Source organism: Protobothrops mucrosquamatus, unplaced genomic scaffold (assembly GCF_001527695.2).
Source record: "Protobothrops mucrosquamatus isolate PMUCROS unplaced genomic scaffold, P.Mucros_1.0 scaffold108, whole genome shotgun sequence".
NCBI classification, from domain to species: Eukaryota; Metazoa; Chordata; class Lepidosauria; order Squamata; family Viperidae; genus Protobothrops; species Protobothrops mucrosquamatus.
In genome coordinates this window covers 1405421-1420101 of record NW_015386480.1, presented here as the reverse complement: position 1 = coordinate 1420101, position 14681 = coordinate 1405421, and the positions used below count along the sequence as shown (strand labels likewise).

Below are 14681 nucleotides of genomic sequence, written 5' to 3'. Positions count from 1 at the left end.
AGGTAGGGATGATTTTAAGAAAATTTTAATTGACACACAGCTTCCAATATTTGGCTTTTAATTTGGTTTTATGGGGTTTTTTTGTTTTTTGATGTATTTTGTTTGTATCTGTTTTAATATGCTGTGCACCGCCCTGAGTCCTACGGGAGAAGGGCGGTATATAAATTAAATTATTAAATTAAATTAAATTAAATTAAAATTAAATTAAATAAGGCTAGCAACACACTTTCTGACAATTGCTAATGCGGATGCAACATTTGTAGCACTGATACCAGGGTACACGACTGGGCTTACTTTCATCAAATCTCATCTTTTTTCATTAATGCTTTCTTTCATTTGTGACAGGCAAGCTGATGAGGAGTACCAGATTCTGGCAAACTCCTGGCGATTCTCAAGTGCATTTACCAACAGGATCTTTTTTGCCATGGTGGATTTTGACGAGGGTGCTGATGTATTTCAGATGGTGAGGAGTTTCTGGTGACTTAAAGTACTGAGCTTATAGGAATGGCTTATAGGGGTTTTTGTATGACAAATATTGCTTTTATGTTTTAAAAATCTTAAGATATTTAGAAAACAGTCCAAATTATTTTTATTCAAAAATATTGTTTCTCTTCATTAAAAATATTTTGGATTGTCCAAAGGCCAATAGAGGTAAAGATTAAGATCGTAAGAAGATGAGCTGCAGGTTGCTTGTCTTGATTAGTGCTTCGCAACCTTAGCAACTTTAAGATGTTCCCAGACTTCCCCCAGCCAGCATCTCAAAAGTTGCCAAGGTGGAGAAGCTCTTTTGAAGAGCTGAAGAAAAGAGTTCTGCAGTAGACAGATTGTGCCAAGATTGAGAATCGCTGGTCTAGAGTAGCTGGAAGGTGGGAATTCCAGTGGACAAAAGACTTTTCCCATCCTTGTACAGGTATTCCTTAACTTACAACCAAAATTGTTGGGACGAGAATTTCGGCTGCTAAGCAAGGCCATTGTTAAGTGAGTCGCAGTTGTTAAGCAAATCGTGTAATTGTTAAGTGAGTCTGGCTTCCCCCATTGACTTTGCTTGTCTGAAGCATGTTGTGAAGGTCTCAAAAAAAAAATCACGTGATATTTGATGCTGCAACTGTTGTAAATACATTTTGCTTACTAAGCACCCAAATTTTGACCACGTGACCATGGGGATGCTGCAATGGTCATAAGCATGAAGACCTGTCATGTCAGTTGTAACTTTGAATGGTCACTAAGCAAATGGTTTAAATCGGGTGTCAAACTCGCAATGTCACGTGACGTGTTGCGACGTATCGCAATTTTTTTTCCATTCCCGGCAATGGGGCTGGCGCGGTTTTGGCATGACGCACCCAGCCCGCAGGCCAGCAGTTTGACACCCCTGGTTTAAATTGACTACTTGTATAGCCTAATGGCAGAGGAACTTAATATCAGTTATAAACTAAATATTGCTCCCATAAGTTGAGAATCTGGGTTCTTCTGACAGTATGGATTTAAACTTTGGCACTATGGACTAAGTTTTCAATTACATATTTTTGTATATTTTGCTGAAAAATAAAGCTCAACATGAATTCTGCTCCAACCTTCATTAATTTCCCACCAAAAGGGAAACCAAAAAGAGGAGACACGTATGAGCTGCAAGTACGAGGTTTTGCTGCTGAACAGCTTGCCCGCTGGGTGGCTGATAGAACAGATGTCAATGTAAGTAAACACCAGATTTTGCCTCTGATGCGATGCTTTTAAATCTGACTACCCAAAGAGATGGTCTCTTATCCTGTTGTTGCTTTGGGGAACCACTGCTGAACTCCAGGGTATCTCCCTTAACTTCAGAGAGTAGGACTGCTATGCAAAGAGACTGAACAGTTAGCTTAGTTGGTCGAAAATAGAACCAACTTCCATCTTATCTGCTGGATTCAGTACAATACCACAAGCTAAAGCTAAAACACATTATGTCTTAAAATATTGGGACCACAGTTTGGACAATATTGTAAACCACAATTTGTCTTCACGTGTCTTCACATTGTAACTTATTCAGTAAAACTTGTTTAATAAAACCATGGTCTAACTCGGGTTCCCAACCAGAGGTGCTTGCAGGGGGTGCGAAAACTTGGGTTTTCAAAATTATAGTGTATATGCATAATTTGTTGCCTTTATTTCAAACTTTTGTATGGGGTGCAAGAGTATATCAGAAGCGCTCTAGGGGTGCAGGATATAAAAAAAGGTTGGGAGCCGCTGGTCTAACTGGACCCATATAGCTTGCATAAACCAACTGAGAACATGAAAACAATGTTTTTTTAATTCCCGAAGTGGAAAGGACAGTGGTTGAGGGGTCAGATATTTAAAAAAAAAACCCAATCTCTAGAGTTTTCTAGTTTTCAGATGTGCTCAGCTGCTAAAGCCATCATGGCAATGCTTTATAAAAATAAGCTTTGTATTATGGGTTTAGTATTTGTCTTACAACTTAGGAGTGTGCTAGGGTGTGCAATGATGCAATTCAGTGCTCGTCCCACTGATTTATAATTGAGCCTCTTTAGAATATTTGCTTTTTGAATGAACATTTTTTGTAAAATAGCTTGGATATATTTCAATAATCAAATTATTTATTGTAATTGTAATTAAAATATGAAAGTGGCTTGAATATCTAACTTTAGAAGTTAACCAGCATTTTTCTTCATGGGTCATTTCTAATACTTTAAAACATTTATTACCTTTCTCAGTATAATTTTTTTCTTTGGTGGAAAATTGATCTGGAGACCTGCTTTGTAAAGATTCTCCTCCATCATCACATTAGGAGAGCAGTGAAATAAGTTACAACTATTTTTATTGTAGAAATTATAGTATTTATTACTTATTTTAATTATTTCTGTTCTGTCCCTCAAAAGGTACAAACACACATATTAATAAACAAGGCACAACATAATCTTTGTTTTAAAATGTGTGGATCATATGGTGGATCAGTCATCCCATGTAGTACCTTGCCAAGGCCCCCCATGCCAAAGAATTTGATGTGCTCACTTTCCATAAATCATGCAAACATTTTAGAAGCCATGTGGGAGACATCTAATTAGGTAGCATTTTAATGATCCGAATGCTGAAAAGTTACATTCCATTGATGACAGTGAAGTAGCTCTCAGGGCAAGTAGATTCCAGATGACAATTGCAACCTGCCTTTGTCACAGATCCGAGTGATAAGACCACCAAACTATGCTGGACCCTTGATGCTGGGGCTGCTGCTGGCTGTCATTGGTGGCCTCGTCTATTTAAGAAGAAGCAACCTAGAATTTCTCTATAACAAGACAGGCTGGGCTTTTGCTGCTTTGGTAAGCAATCTGACATTTAAAAGACCTCTTTTGACTCCTTGATCTGCTCAATCACACAGGCCATAACATGAACTAAGAAGTTGCATTGTGCATTCTTTTTCCCTTTTTTTAAAGAGAGAACTTGACATATATAGGAAAAAAAGTTCCTGTATTCCTATTTGGGAGGGGTTTTTTGCAGGAAACAGGCAGATCTGAAATCAACATTTTAGACTACCTTTGAGAATAAATTTATTATTGATAGGATATAAATTATACCTGATTAAATCATACTATTGTGTAATTAACGTGTGAATAGTTTGTAAATGCCCATTTTGAGGTTTATCTTAAAAATAAACATTTGAAATAACCTAAAGTGTGAAAAAAGCCCTATTTGAGGTTAGTTGATATATAGCCATGTTCCTTTAGTAGATTTGTTGGTGGTTCACACGGCAGCTAATTTACTCTCTCGTTTTTAGTGCTTTGTTCTGGCTATGACATCAGGGCAGATGTGGAATCACATTAGAGGGCCACCATACGCTCATAAGAATCCTCATACAGGTCAAATGGTGAGTTAATTTTTCCTTGAAACTGGAGCTCATTTTCCTTGGCTCCAGGCCCTCATCTGCTGGGAAATTTCCACATTTAGTGGCCAGTGGGGGGTGGGGGGTAGTGCTGCTGAGAGCATTAATTGCCATAACTTGCCATCAAATTGTTCTGAGCTCAACTTCACTTTCTAAAGAACTGGTCTGAGGGGATTTTCTGTTCACAGGCAAATGCAGGTTTGGAGCTTTGTCCCACTGAAGTAATTTCATGTTTTGATCTCTTTATTTTCTAGAACTACATCCATGGGAGCAGTCAAGCACAATTTGTTGCTGAAACACATATTGTTTTACTGTTTAGTATCCTTGATGATAAACAGAATATGCAAAAGTACAATCAGAAATAATGTTTCTTAGCCTTGTCCTGCTGTGTGATGATTTTACAATTTAGAAAGTGGCATGCATTGGGCTGAGGGGGAATGTGCTGCAAATGTAGTCATACCAGTCTGGGCAAGAGATCACCGGGATGAATCTACAGACCCCTCACCGCCACTATAGCGCCCTGCGCACCAAGACAACTAAACACAGGGACAGTTTCTTCCCCTCATGCCATCCCTCTGCTCAACAACTAATTCCCACCGCACTGTCTTATGCCTAAAGATATTTACCCATGTAGTAACTTTGTAGTATTATCTGTATCTTATCCCCCTCTTATTGGTATTATTATTATTATTATGATTATTCTGTAAGTACACTCAGAGCTTCTGCACTGGAGACAAATTCCTAGTGTTTCTAATCACACTTGGCCAAATAAAATATTCTATTCTATTTTATCTGTAGGAGCAGGTAAGAGGTCTGAAGGTGGCTTATTCTGTTGTAGTTGCAACTGGTTTCAGTATTGTAAATGCAACATTGCTATCTTGAGTTACTTCAAGTAGGCCTTGCTTACTGACTGCCTTGTTTCCCATTCATTGAAGTTACAGTGGTGTAAAAAAACATATTTTCAAGTAAGCCTTGCATTTACAACCATTGTTGTATCTCCTTGTCATGGGGGTCTCTATTTCTGCACTTCATCGTCGGCTTCTGACAATCCAAGTTAATGGAGAAAGCGGAAATAATGTGATGTCTTACTTAATAATTGTGATTCACTTAACAACCAAAGAGGAGATGAGGTTATGAGCCCATTGCAGCCAGATGATTTTCCACTTAGCAACTATGGTGTTTAGCGATTGAGTAGCCAGTCCCAGTTGTGGTCACTAAGTGAGGAATAGCTGTAAAAATACCCCTGCACCCTAGTTGGAATTGTCATTCTGTGTTACGTTCAAATGACACACTAAACTATGGGCAGATGTTTTGTTAACCATTGCTGTAGTTAGCGTAGAAATCTGAATTTTTGCAATAATTATGTAAGATGGGAACGCTCTCAATTTCTCTCAGAGATTAAAGGCTTTGTTCTGTTCATGGCTATAGCCTTAACCTGCCTTCTCACAGATGCAGGTGTCACTCTGGGGATTGTGCTTCTTTATCAAGCCGCTACATCTGACTTGGAAGTGGGGAAGAGAAAAAGTAAGTATCAAAATAGACAGCAAAACGCTTTCATTGGATTACATGGTTAGAACGCAGGTGGGGAAGAGAGGGACTGTTGCACAGCATTTCTTAGGATAAATCCGTTGCCAGTATAAAATATGTTTGCCATCCCTTTTAATTAAAGGGTTTAGGACACTTTTTAGTGTTCCTGAAAGTTTTTCTCACAGACTTGCCTTCCTGGAGCATTGCTGCACAAAGTAGCGCCAGTCATTAGAAAGGCATCTTTGCAGGATTTTGGGCTGTCTCTCCTCCAGCTGCTGGAGCTGCTCCCTCCGGTGGGGTCCACAGCAAGTTGTTTGTTGTGTAAATGAAATCAAGGCAGTGGCTGTCTTCACATTTTGCAAAACAGCCCCTCCCCTTTCCAGTGCTTTGCTGACCCGTTCTTTACATTTCATCTCCCAATAATTTTTGGGTAGCACGAACCATCTTCTCTGCTCTTCCGTAGTAATGTGCGTGGCTGGCATTGGCCTCGTGGTGCTGTTCTTCAGCTGGCTCCTCTCAATATTTAGATCCAAGTACCATGGCTACCCATACAGGTATGTGTGTTTTCTATCTTAAATTACTCTGCTCCAAGAAATAGATTCTTAATAGAACGATGACATGCAGCAGCCAACTTCCCAATATATGGCACACCCAATATGGGCATAGTTTGGGTTGTCCTAACTTCTTAATAGGTAGAAAACCCCACTCGCTGAAAAGCCACGTTGTCCTTCCCGCTCTATTATCTGGCATATTTTCATTTGGTATATTTTTATCCTCTTTTGAAGTAATGCTTGACATTCACATATGGAATGCTGCAAAACACATTTGTTTTCGGTTGGTGTCATTAGGATTAGGAAGGAATCACTTTTTTATTAGATAATGGTGCATTCATATATGTCTGTGCGTGTGTATTTCTTTTCAGCTTTCTGATGAATTAAGAATGTTGCTGTGTTGCGATTCGCCAAAGTGGAGCGCTGGCATCCAAGATCCAGATTGTGCTACCTCTCTTTGAAATGAACGAAATCATTGCACACCTAACCAAAGATACCTGGTGCCTTGGCAAGACAAACTGTTTGCCCTAAATGTCAGGATGCATATTACAGCCCGTTACTCTTTCCCATTCATCTGAGGCCGAGGGAGTGCTCCTTGTCCTGAAAGCAAGGGAGCCTTAATTCTCAGGCCACAATTCCGAAAGCTTACCTCGGTGCATCTCCTGCACCTTATGCCTAGCATGTGTGTACAGGAATGTTCTGTTTGTAGTTCTGCACACTGCAAGACCTTCAGAAGTGGCTTATCTGGGTTGATGGGCTTTTTTAGACAAGGATGCTTCTTTAATAGGTAAGCCCCCATCATGGCCATTTTTCCAGCACCTGCAGGGATTTTATTTTTCAGCAAGGTTTCTTACTGGGGAGAACTCTTGCAAGACCTAGGCATGCTATCCCTTGATACAGGAAGAGAGTCAGATTTTTGGTGTTTTGGTTCTGTGCAGTAGGTGATTTGCTTTCGCCTAAAGAGTAGAACCAACAGATAAACACTGAGGGGGGAACCTCCTAAACATTTGTTTGATAAAGTAGCTTCCTTGGGACTTTTCTTCAAAGAGAAATGAAGAATGATGCAATGTGTGAGGCCATTTCTATTGCTATTTACTTGGTCTCCTGTTTCTGTACAGAACTTCCTAGAATTATATGCTGCCCTTTCATCATATGTGGATAGTTTTGAGATCTGCACCACCATGTAGATTTAGCTTTGCAATTAAGTTCTATTACTGTGCTGATCTTTATCAAAGACAGCTACCTGCTCAGCTTTGATAATGGACATTATTTGTGGTGGGTAGGACTAAATATCCAGTCCTCCACTATGTTCCCAAAATATACCACTGGCATTCTTAAAATTCTTTTCATAATTGAGCAATTGGGAGGATGAACACAAACAGAATCTCCTCTTTATCTCTTGTGTCGGTGCTTTGTATATAACCCTGGCAATTGTACCAAAATCAAAGGGTGATCTCATTGGAAAAGTAGCTGATGGGGGGGGGGAACCCACTTAAATTGAAACATTTCCCATTCTGAATCCTGACAAGATATTAGACATGGTAACCTGTCTACCTATGGCAATGGAGACATACTATTCAGTGGACTTTTTTTCTACTTCCAAGGCCTTTTGGAGAGGAAAAAGAGAATCCCAAAATAAGTAGAGACAGTGATCGCTAGTTTTCTTCAGGCGAGAGAGAATTGTGTGCCATTTGAACAATTCTCCCTTTTTCTCTGAGTCCTGGTTGGTTTTTATGCTAAGGCCCAGATTCTCTATGGAGGAGGGTTTGGTAGCATTGGTTTACTTTGGGCAGGGTGTAATAAGGGCTGTGGAAGATCAAGAAAAATGTATTTCTTGAAGTAGCTACAATTGTAACTCAGCTGTTTAGTTTTCTCTTACACAGGTTTCCTATATTCAGTTACTTTCCAAGTGCCTTAACACCATTAGACAATTTTTCAGTATTTGATTCCAACAATGTTTGAAAAATACCTTTTTATATGATTGAGAGCATCCAACTTGTAGCATGGATATTGAAATGACTATTATGGATATTTGTCAGCTTTCAATAAACAATTTCTTAGCCTGAATCAGCATTTTTTTGTGAACTTGACTGGAAAACCTCACTGCACAGAGATGTTCTCCTGCACATCGTTCCCCCCTTCATTGTGGAGAGGAGGTAGCTGAGAAGGTGCCTTTCAGTCCGCTTCAATATTGGCACCATTGGGATTCCATTCATTTAGATGAGGGGATTGCCACTGGGCCACGGGAATGGCTGGCCAGCATGCGCACAGGCATCCTCACTTGCGCGAGCAGTGGGTGAGCGTGCCCCATTTGCGTGACCGGCCACTCGCCAGATCTATTTCCTGTGTCCCCACCACCACCAGTCTGCAAAGCCAGAAATGTTGGGGAACTCTGATTTAGATGCTTTTAATTACAAAATTGGTGCATTGTGTCAAGCCTTATTTCCAAGAATATTTACAGATTCCCCATATATTTGCAGAAGCTGTTCTTCAGAAAAACAATAAAAAATAGATTGTATGTCAGTTGATACAGGATCTTTTTTAAAATATAGATTGGTCTATTTGTTGAATTGACTGAATTCTACATTTTACTTAATGATTTATTAATAAATTTCATTTTCTGCATACTGTATGCAGATGGAGTACAACAATATTTAAAACAATCCAGCAACAAAAACTGTACTAAAATATGGAACTGTCATTTAGAAATCCCATTCAAAACTGAAGGATGCTTCTTAATTTGGTTTCTTTGGAGAGCACTTCTGCTATTAGGCTCCACAATTAATGTCTCGTTATTGGAAAAACAAGGTGTGTCTCCTCTGAATTCTAGTTATTTTTCTTATATTTTTAAATTTAGATTTTATTTTATTACTTTATAAATAACTCAAAGCGGTGGATACTTCCTCCTATTCTCCCCACAACTCTGTGGACTGGGCTGAGCTGAGAGGGGTGACCGGCCCAAGGTCACCCAGCGAGCTTTCATGCCTAAGGCGAGACTAGCAATCATTTTCTGGTGATTGGCCCAAACTCCGCCAGCTTTTGTGCCTAAGGCAAGACTAGAACTCAGTCTCCTGGTTTTTAGGCCTGCAACTTCATCACTACACCAAACTGCCCCTCTTGTTTCTTCAAACCCACCCAGAGCCATTTTGGAATCAGATGGCCTCAACATTTAATTAATTTAATTAACTAAATATTTAGTTTCCCCTCTTGCTGTCCATAGCCTGTCATAGAAAATCAAATTCTGAAAACAAATTTATCAGTAACACCTAGTCTAATGAAACAATTTCTTACTATAATATTGGAATTGACTGGTTCTAAGAAAAAGCTATTGTTGCCAAGAAAATTGTCTAAGAAAATCACCAGGAATTGGTTAGATGTGAGGTGGGCAATGTATATTTTTTCTTTTAAAATATCTTCATCTTGATATAAGTATTTTGAATATCATTCATTTTAGTTAGCGGAACAGTTACCTCCAGAAATCATGGGCGCTCCATCACTGGAGATTTTTAAGAAGAGACTGGACATTCACCTGAGACAGTATAGGTTCTCCTGCTTGAGGAGGGGGCTGGACTAGAAGACCTCCAAGGTCCCTTCCAGCTCTATTCTATTCTGGTTTTACTTTGGCTCATTGTTACATATATTTTGACTCCTGAACATGTTGCACTAAATTTATAAACTATGATTGTCAGATTACAGTAATTGTAATTATTATCTATGATAACACAGAAATAAAGGCTATGATGATTTTGTTGATGTGAACCTATTCAGCTTTATAAATCACAAGTTAGAGATTAATGATAGAATGCAGCCAATTTTGGTTTTATTAAGTTATTATTTAGCTTATGACAGAAGAGAAGTAAACATATATACACAGTCTATGTAATTACAAGTAAAACTTGTATATGGGTATGGCAGTGGCCTCATAACTGGATGTCCAATTCAGCTATCCAGGCACTCACCTCTGGTGTTGCTTCGTGCAGATCTTCTAAGGCAGTGGTCCCCAACCTTTGCGACTTGGTTGGGGGGAGAAAACGGGGCCGCATGAACAGCAGGCTGGCGTGCACCCACCACTCACACAAGTTGAGCTCTGCGCGCTCCAGCCACCACTTGCATGGCCCAATTCCAAATAGAGCACGGCTTGATAGTGGGCCGCGGCCTGGGGATTGAAGACCCCTGTTCTAAGGAACCAGAGAACGCATGGCGTAGGCAATCTTGCACAATATGTTTAATAGTTTGCACATCAACATCACAATCACAAGGAGGGGAATCTCCATCCCCACTGACACGCCAAGGCACTTCTTCCAGTATCACACCTAATCCTGTCTAACTTAAGGAAGATAGGTCAAAACCAGGTGGTTTGGTAGAGTGCCAATGGTCAGGCCACAATTTTGGACCATTGCTCTCTCCAGGGGTTCTTGGGATTCAACTGGGTAGGGGTTAAGGGAATGGCTGTTTTCTAAGCTGGCCTTATGCGGGATTTCAATCTTGTGATGGGCTGCGCATTGTCCTGGTGGACAGGGAGGGCCCTGTTGTTCAGCATCCTTGACCATAGCTGAACGAGAGCTTGTTGTCTTCTAATGCAAGGCAGTACTGCTAAGTACTGGCAACCAGTGCTAAGGAGTGGGATGCAATGTAACAAGAGATGATACACCTTGTCCGGTGGAGTTGAATATTGATCATTTGGTTGTGGGTGCTGGCACAATATTTGGGTGTGGGCGCCGGCACAATATTCAGCTGTGAAATAAGCCAAAGCCAAAGCTGTTGTTCGTGGGTATTAGCATCAGCACCCCGGGATGTTCCAGCCAGTCTGTGCAGTAAATTGTTGCAGCTTTTCAATTTTGCAGATTTTTTTCCAGGAGTTGCCAGAAGGTTAATCATCTATCCAGTGTTATCCCCAGGTACTTCGGAGAGCTTATGGTTCTGAAACTTCACTGCAGAAGAACCTATGCCACGGGTGTCAAACTCGCCACACCACGTGACGTGACTCTTTTTGCATTGCTGGCAAAAAGTGGGCGCAGCTTCGGTATGATGAAACCGGCCCACGGCCCTGACCATTTCAGACAAGCGACTTCAATTGCTTAAGTTCAGATCTAATTTGTCTGGAGAATTTCTTACATCTTGTCCTTGAAGCAGAGAGGAGATGATTAGCTATGGATTCCATGCTGAAGGTAGAATGCTTTCTCAACAGTAATGTTAAATGTAAAAAACTTTATAAAGTCGTACAATGTGTTTTAAAATAAGAGAGAAAAACAGATGCGTTAAGCTCTGTGGCAAACTAGGTGTGCAACACACAATCAGTCTGTTGCGGGTGGGACGTCGAAAGCGTCCCCGTTGCCTGCCTTGAACGAGGCAGAAGCAGCATTTCGCATTTGGTCGAACGGCAGGAGAGACTTGGGGCCCTGCAATCCGATCTGTTTCAATGACGTCATACGGCGTGACAACAGCCGACGACAGCCACCATAGTAGCCAATCGGAAGCGGTAGAGAGGAGCGATGACGCCAACCGCCCTAGCAACAGCGCCGGCGCGACCTGCCCAATCGAAAAAAAGATGCCAGCCCCCTAGAGCCAATGGCGGGACGCGGAGCGAAAGAAGGAAGGCGGGGGAGAGGAGGTGCCTTCCCTCCTCTTCTCGCCGACAAGATGGCGGCAGTGGCGACTGTGGTGGGGTTGATGGCGCCAACGGCTTTGTTTCCTCTCAGCGCTTGAAGCTGGCCGCCCCCGGCCCGGGAGCGACGAACAGCGACGGAGACATGACCACGGAGCCCGCGAGGTAGGCGGCGGGAGCGGCAGTGGGGTGCGCGTGCCTTCTGGTGAGGCAGTTCAGCCGGGTGAGGGGCGGAGAAAGGCGGGGGCGACGGCGGGAAAAACCCCGATGCCGGTATTCTCGCCGCACGCCTAACTGAAAGCGGGAGCCTCCTTCCCGCTAGTTGTTGCGTGAACACCGTGTTGCGGGTTATCTGACGATGTTAGAGGTAGGGTTGGGGGACGGGACAGGACGGGCCCTCCCCCCCTCGCGCTTCCCGCCTATGCGCATGCGCAGTGGGGGCGGGAAGGGCTGTCTGCTCCTGGGCGCCCCCGGGCGGGCACCCGCACTTGCCCTCCCCGCTTGGGGGCGTGGTCTTTGCCACCTATTTTTTTCGGCCTCGCTCCGCGGCTCCGGTCGTGCAGCACGGTGTGACCGAGAAGGATGGGCCGCTGCACAGGTGCGTAGTTACCTGCCCATCTTTAGGCATATGGAAGGAACTTTTCGCAGTCCTATGCCCGGTGTGTTTGTGGCGATCTTGCCCCGTGAGCCTTGTCCTTGGCGGCGATGGTGGAAATCGGGATTGACTTCCGATCATAATCCTGGCATTTAATGGCTTCTAGCGGAGACATCCGGTATATAGATGAGGATTGCTGGGACCTTAAATAAAGGATGGAATCAGCCCCGACGCTTGGTAGTAGCTCTTGTGGGTTCGTCCTTTGTGTAAACACAGTCAGTTTTATTTATGGCTTAGTCTGTTCTGTAGATCCATCACGGGGGTTAAAATTGAGACAATTGTGGTTTGGTTGAAAATTTGACCAGTGTTTGTCAACTTTGGCAGGTTCAAGATGTGTGAACTACAATTCCCAGAATTCTGTGGATTGAAGTCCGCACATCTTCATGCTTCCAAGTTTGAGAAACACTGGATTAGATTGCTGTGTGAACATAACCTTTGTTATGACACAGGGTTAAATTAAGTGTCTCTGTGTTTCTTAACAACAGGGATTGTTTTGTGCTTCTTCAACAACAGAATTCACACTTTGTTAAAACATATATTGTTGATTCAGGATGTATGAAATCTCCAGTTGTGGTTTGTAGATCATAATTTATGATTTCCATGAACCATTTGTGTTTACACAAGTAATCATGATTAAGCAAACCATGGATAAAATATGATTGCTCCTCTTTAATCACTTTACCTCTTGGTCTAAATTTGAATATTATACTGGTCCCCTAATCATATTTTAATTTGCCTTTTTCTGCAAGTCAAGTTGGTGAGTTCTTATTTTATACTATCAACAGTTTTCCTTGCCTACTATCCTTATACAAAAAGGATTTATCTTCCATTCTGGTAACATTATAGAATCATACATTTGACAAATGATCCTTGAATAGGAGAATCTCATGATAATGGGCAGAACCACTGATTTAAAATTTATGAAGGAAAAACTTTCAAGAGAATACTGCCACAAAGAAGAGGGAGTCAAGCTATTCTCCAAGGCGCCTGAAGGCAGGACGAGAAGCAACGGGTGGAAACTGATCAAGGAGAGAAGCAACTTAGAACTAAGGAGAAACTTCCTGACAGTTAGAACAATTAACCAGTGGAACAACCTGCCTCCAGAAGTGGTGAATGCTCCAACACTGGAAGTTTTTAAGAAGAGACTGGACAGCCATTTGTCTGAAATGGTGTAGGGTTCCTGCCTGAGCAGGGGGTTGGACTCGATGACCTCCAAGGTCCCTTCCAACTTTATTATTATTATTATTATTATTATTATTATTATTATTATTATTATTATTATTATTATTATTATTATTATTATGTAGTCTATATTGGCTGTACTCTTACTCTCCTGGAGGAATAAAACTCTTGCCTTGTCTCCATTTTCATTTATGAAACAGTTCAATAGTGCTTTTGTATTACTACTATGAAAAAGGTTAAAGAAAATGCAAATGATTTCTTTTTACACTTTTATGTTCTTGCATTGATTTTTCCCTGCCCTTCAGTGGTCATTACAGATTACTAAACAGTTTAATAATTACCCTTCCAAGTTTCTAGTTGTCTTTCATCAGAATTCTTTTTACTGAACAGTGCAAGCAGGACTCCAGGTAATTAAAAAGTAAGGGAGTAAGCATTATGCAAAAGAAGGAATATCATACAAATTGCTTGAGTGATTAAGGAGCTGTGAAAGGTCCTTAGTTCCTGAATGTTTTTGTTAACAATAAGACATTTTTAAAAAATCATAAAGTTGGAAGCTGACATTTTGTTCAAGTAACCCAATCTTTTACTTAGTGCAGGAATCCTAATTAGAGCCTATCCATCCTTCATCTGAACACATCCAGCAAAGGGAGTTTGCTACTTCACTGCTCAATTCTTTTTAGGAAGCTTGCGCTAAAATTCAAATACCTTCCTCTATCTTGAGAAAAATATTCTCTGACTTGTGGAAGATGTCACTTTTCTGACTCATATCACTTTAGGTACTTGAAAAATGGTGCGATGTGTGCCTTCAGGTTTTTTCCCCCAAGGGCAAACAGAATTTATTCAATCATTTCTCATGGCAGATTTCAATCCCTGAACTGCACTAAGTTTTCTGAATATTTCTTAAATTGTAGTTCCAAAAACTGGACATTGTATTTGTGATGGGATCTGATCAAGATGGAATTTAATAGAACATTTTTCTATTGATTTGAAAGCTATAATTATGTTAATGCAACCTAAAACTGCATTTACCCTTTTAGTATCTATGTTATTATTATTATTATTATTATTATTATTATTATTATTATTATTATTATTATTATTATTATTATTATTATTATTATTATTTATTGGACTTATATGCCGCCCTTCTCCCCACAGGACTCAGGGCGGCTCACAGCATATTAAAACAGTATAAAACATTATCCCCAATAAAAACCAATTAAAAACAAATATTTGTGGCTGTGTCTTATTAAAATCATTAAAATTGTCCCTATTTAAAATTCACCCTAGGCC

General features: G+C 40.9%; 2 protein-coding genes across 2 annotated transcripts in view; both read left to right on the top strand.

Moving 5' to 3' along the window:
• The window catches only part of MAGT1 (magnesium transporter 1), a 14016-nt gene extending 6003 nt beyond the window's left edge, over positions 1–8013 (top strand). Inside the window, exons 3-10 of the mRNA XM_015812714.1 lie at positions 346–463; positions 1549–1689; positions 3168–3308; positions 3764–3853; positions 4123–4186; positions 5318–5392; positions 5859–5949; positions 6318–8013. Coding sequence (XP_015668200.1) covers positions 346–463; positions 1549–1689; positions 3168–3308; positions 3764–3853; positions 4123–4186; positions 5318–5392; positions 5859–5949; positions 6318–6333 — 736 coding nt within the window. The 3' untranslated portion in view covers positions 6334–8013. The remainder of the gene's footprint in view (positions 1–345; positions 464–1548; positions 1690–3167; positions 3309–3763; positions 3854–4122; positions 4187–5317; positions 5393–5858; positions 5950–6317) is intronic.
• Positions 8014–11552: 3539 nt separating this feature from the next.
• ATRX (ATRX chromatin remodeler) overlaps positions 11553–14681 on the top strand; it is a 112126-nt gene continuing 108997 nt past the window's right edge. The window contains exon 1 of the mRNA XM_015812713.1: positions 11553–11716. Coding sequence (XP_015668199.1) covers positions 11697–11716 — 20 coding nt within the window. The 5' untranslated portion in view covers positions 11553–11696. The remainder of the gene's footprint in view (positions 11717–14681) is intronic.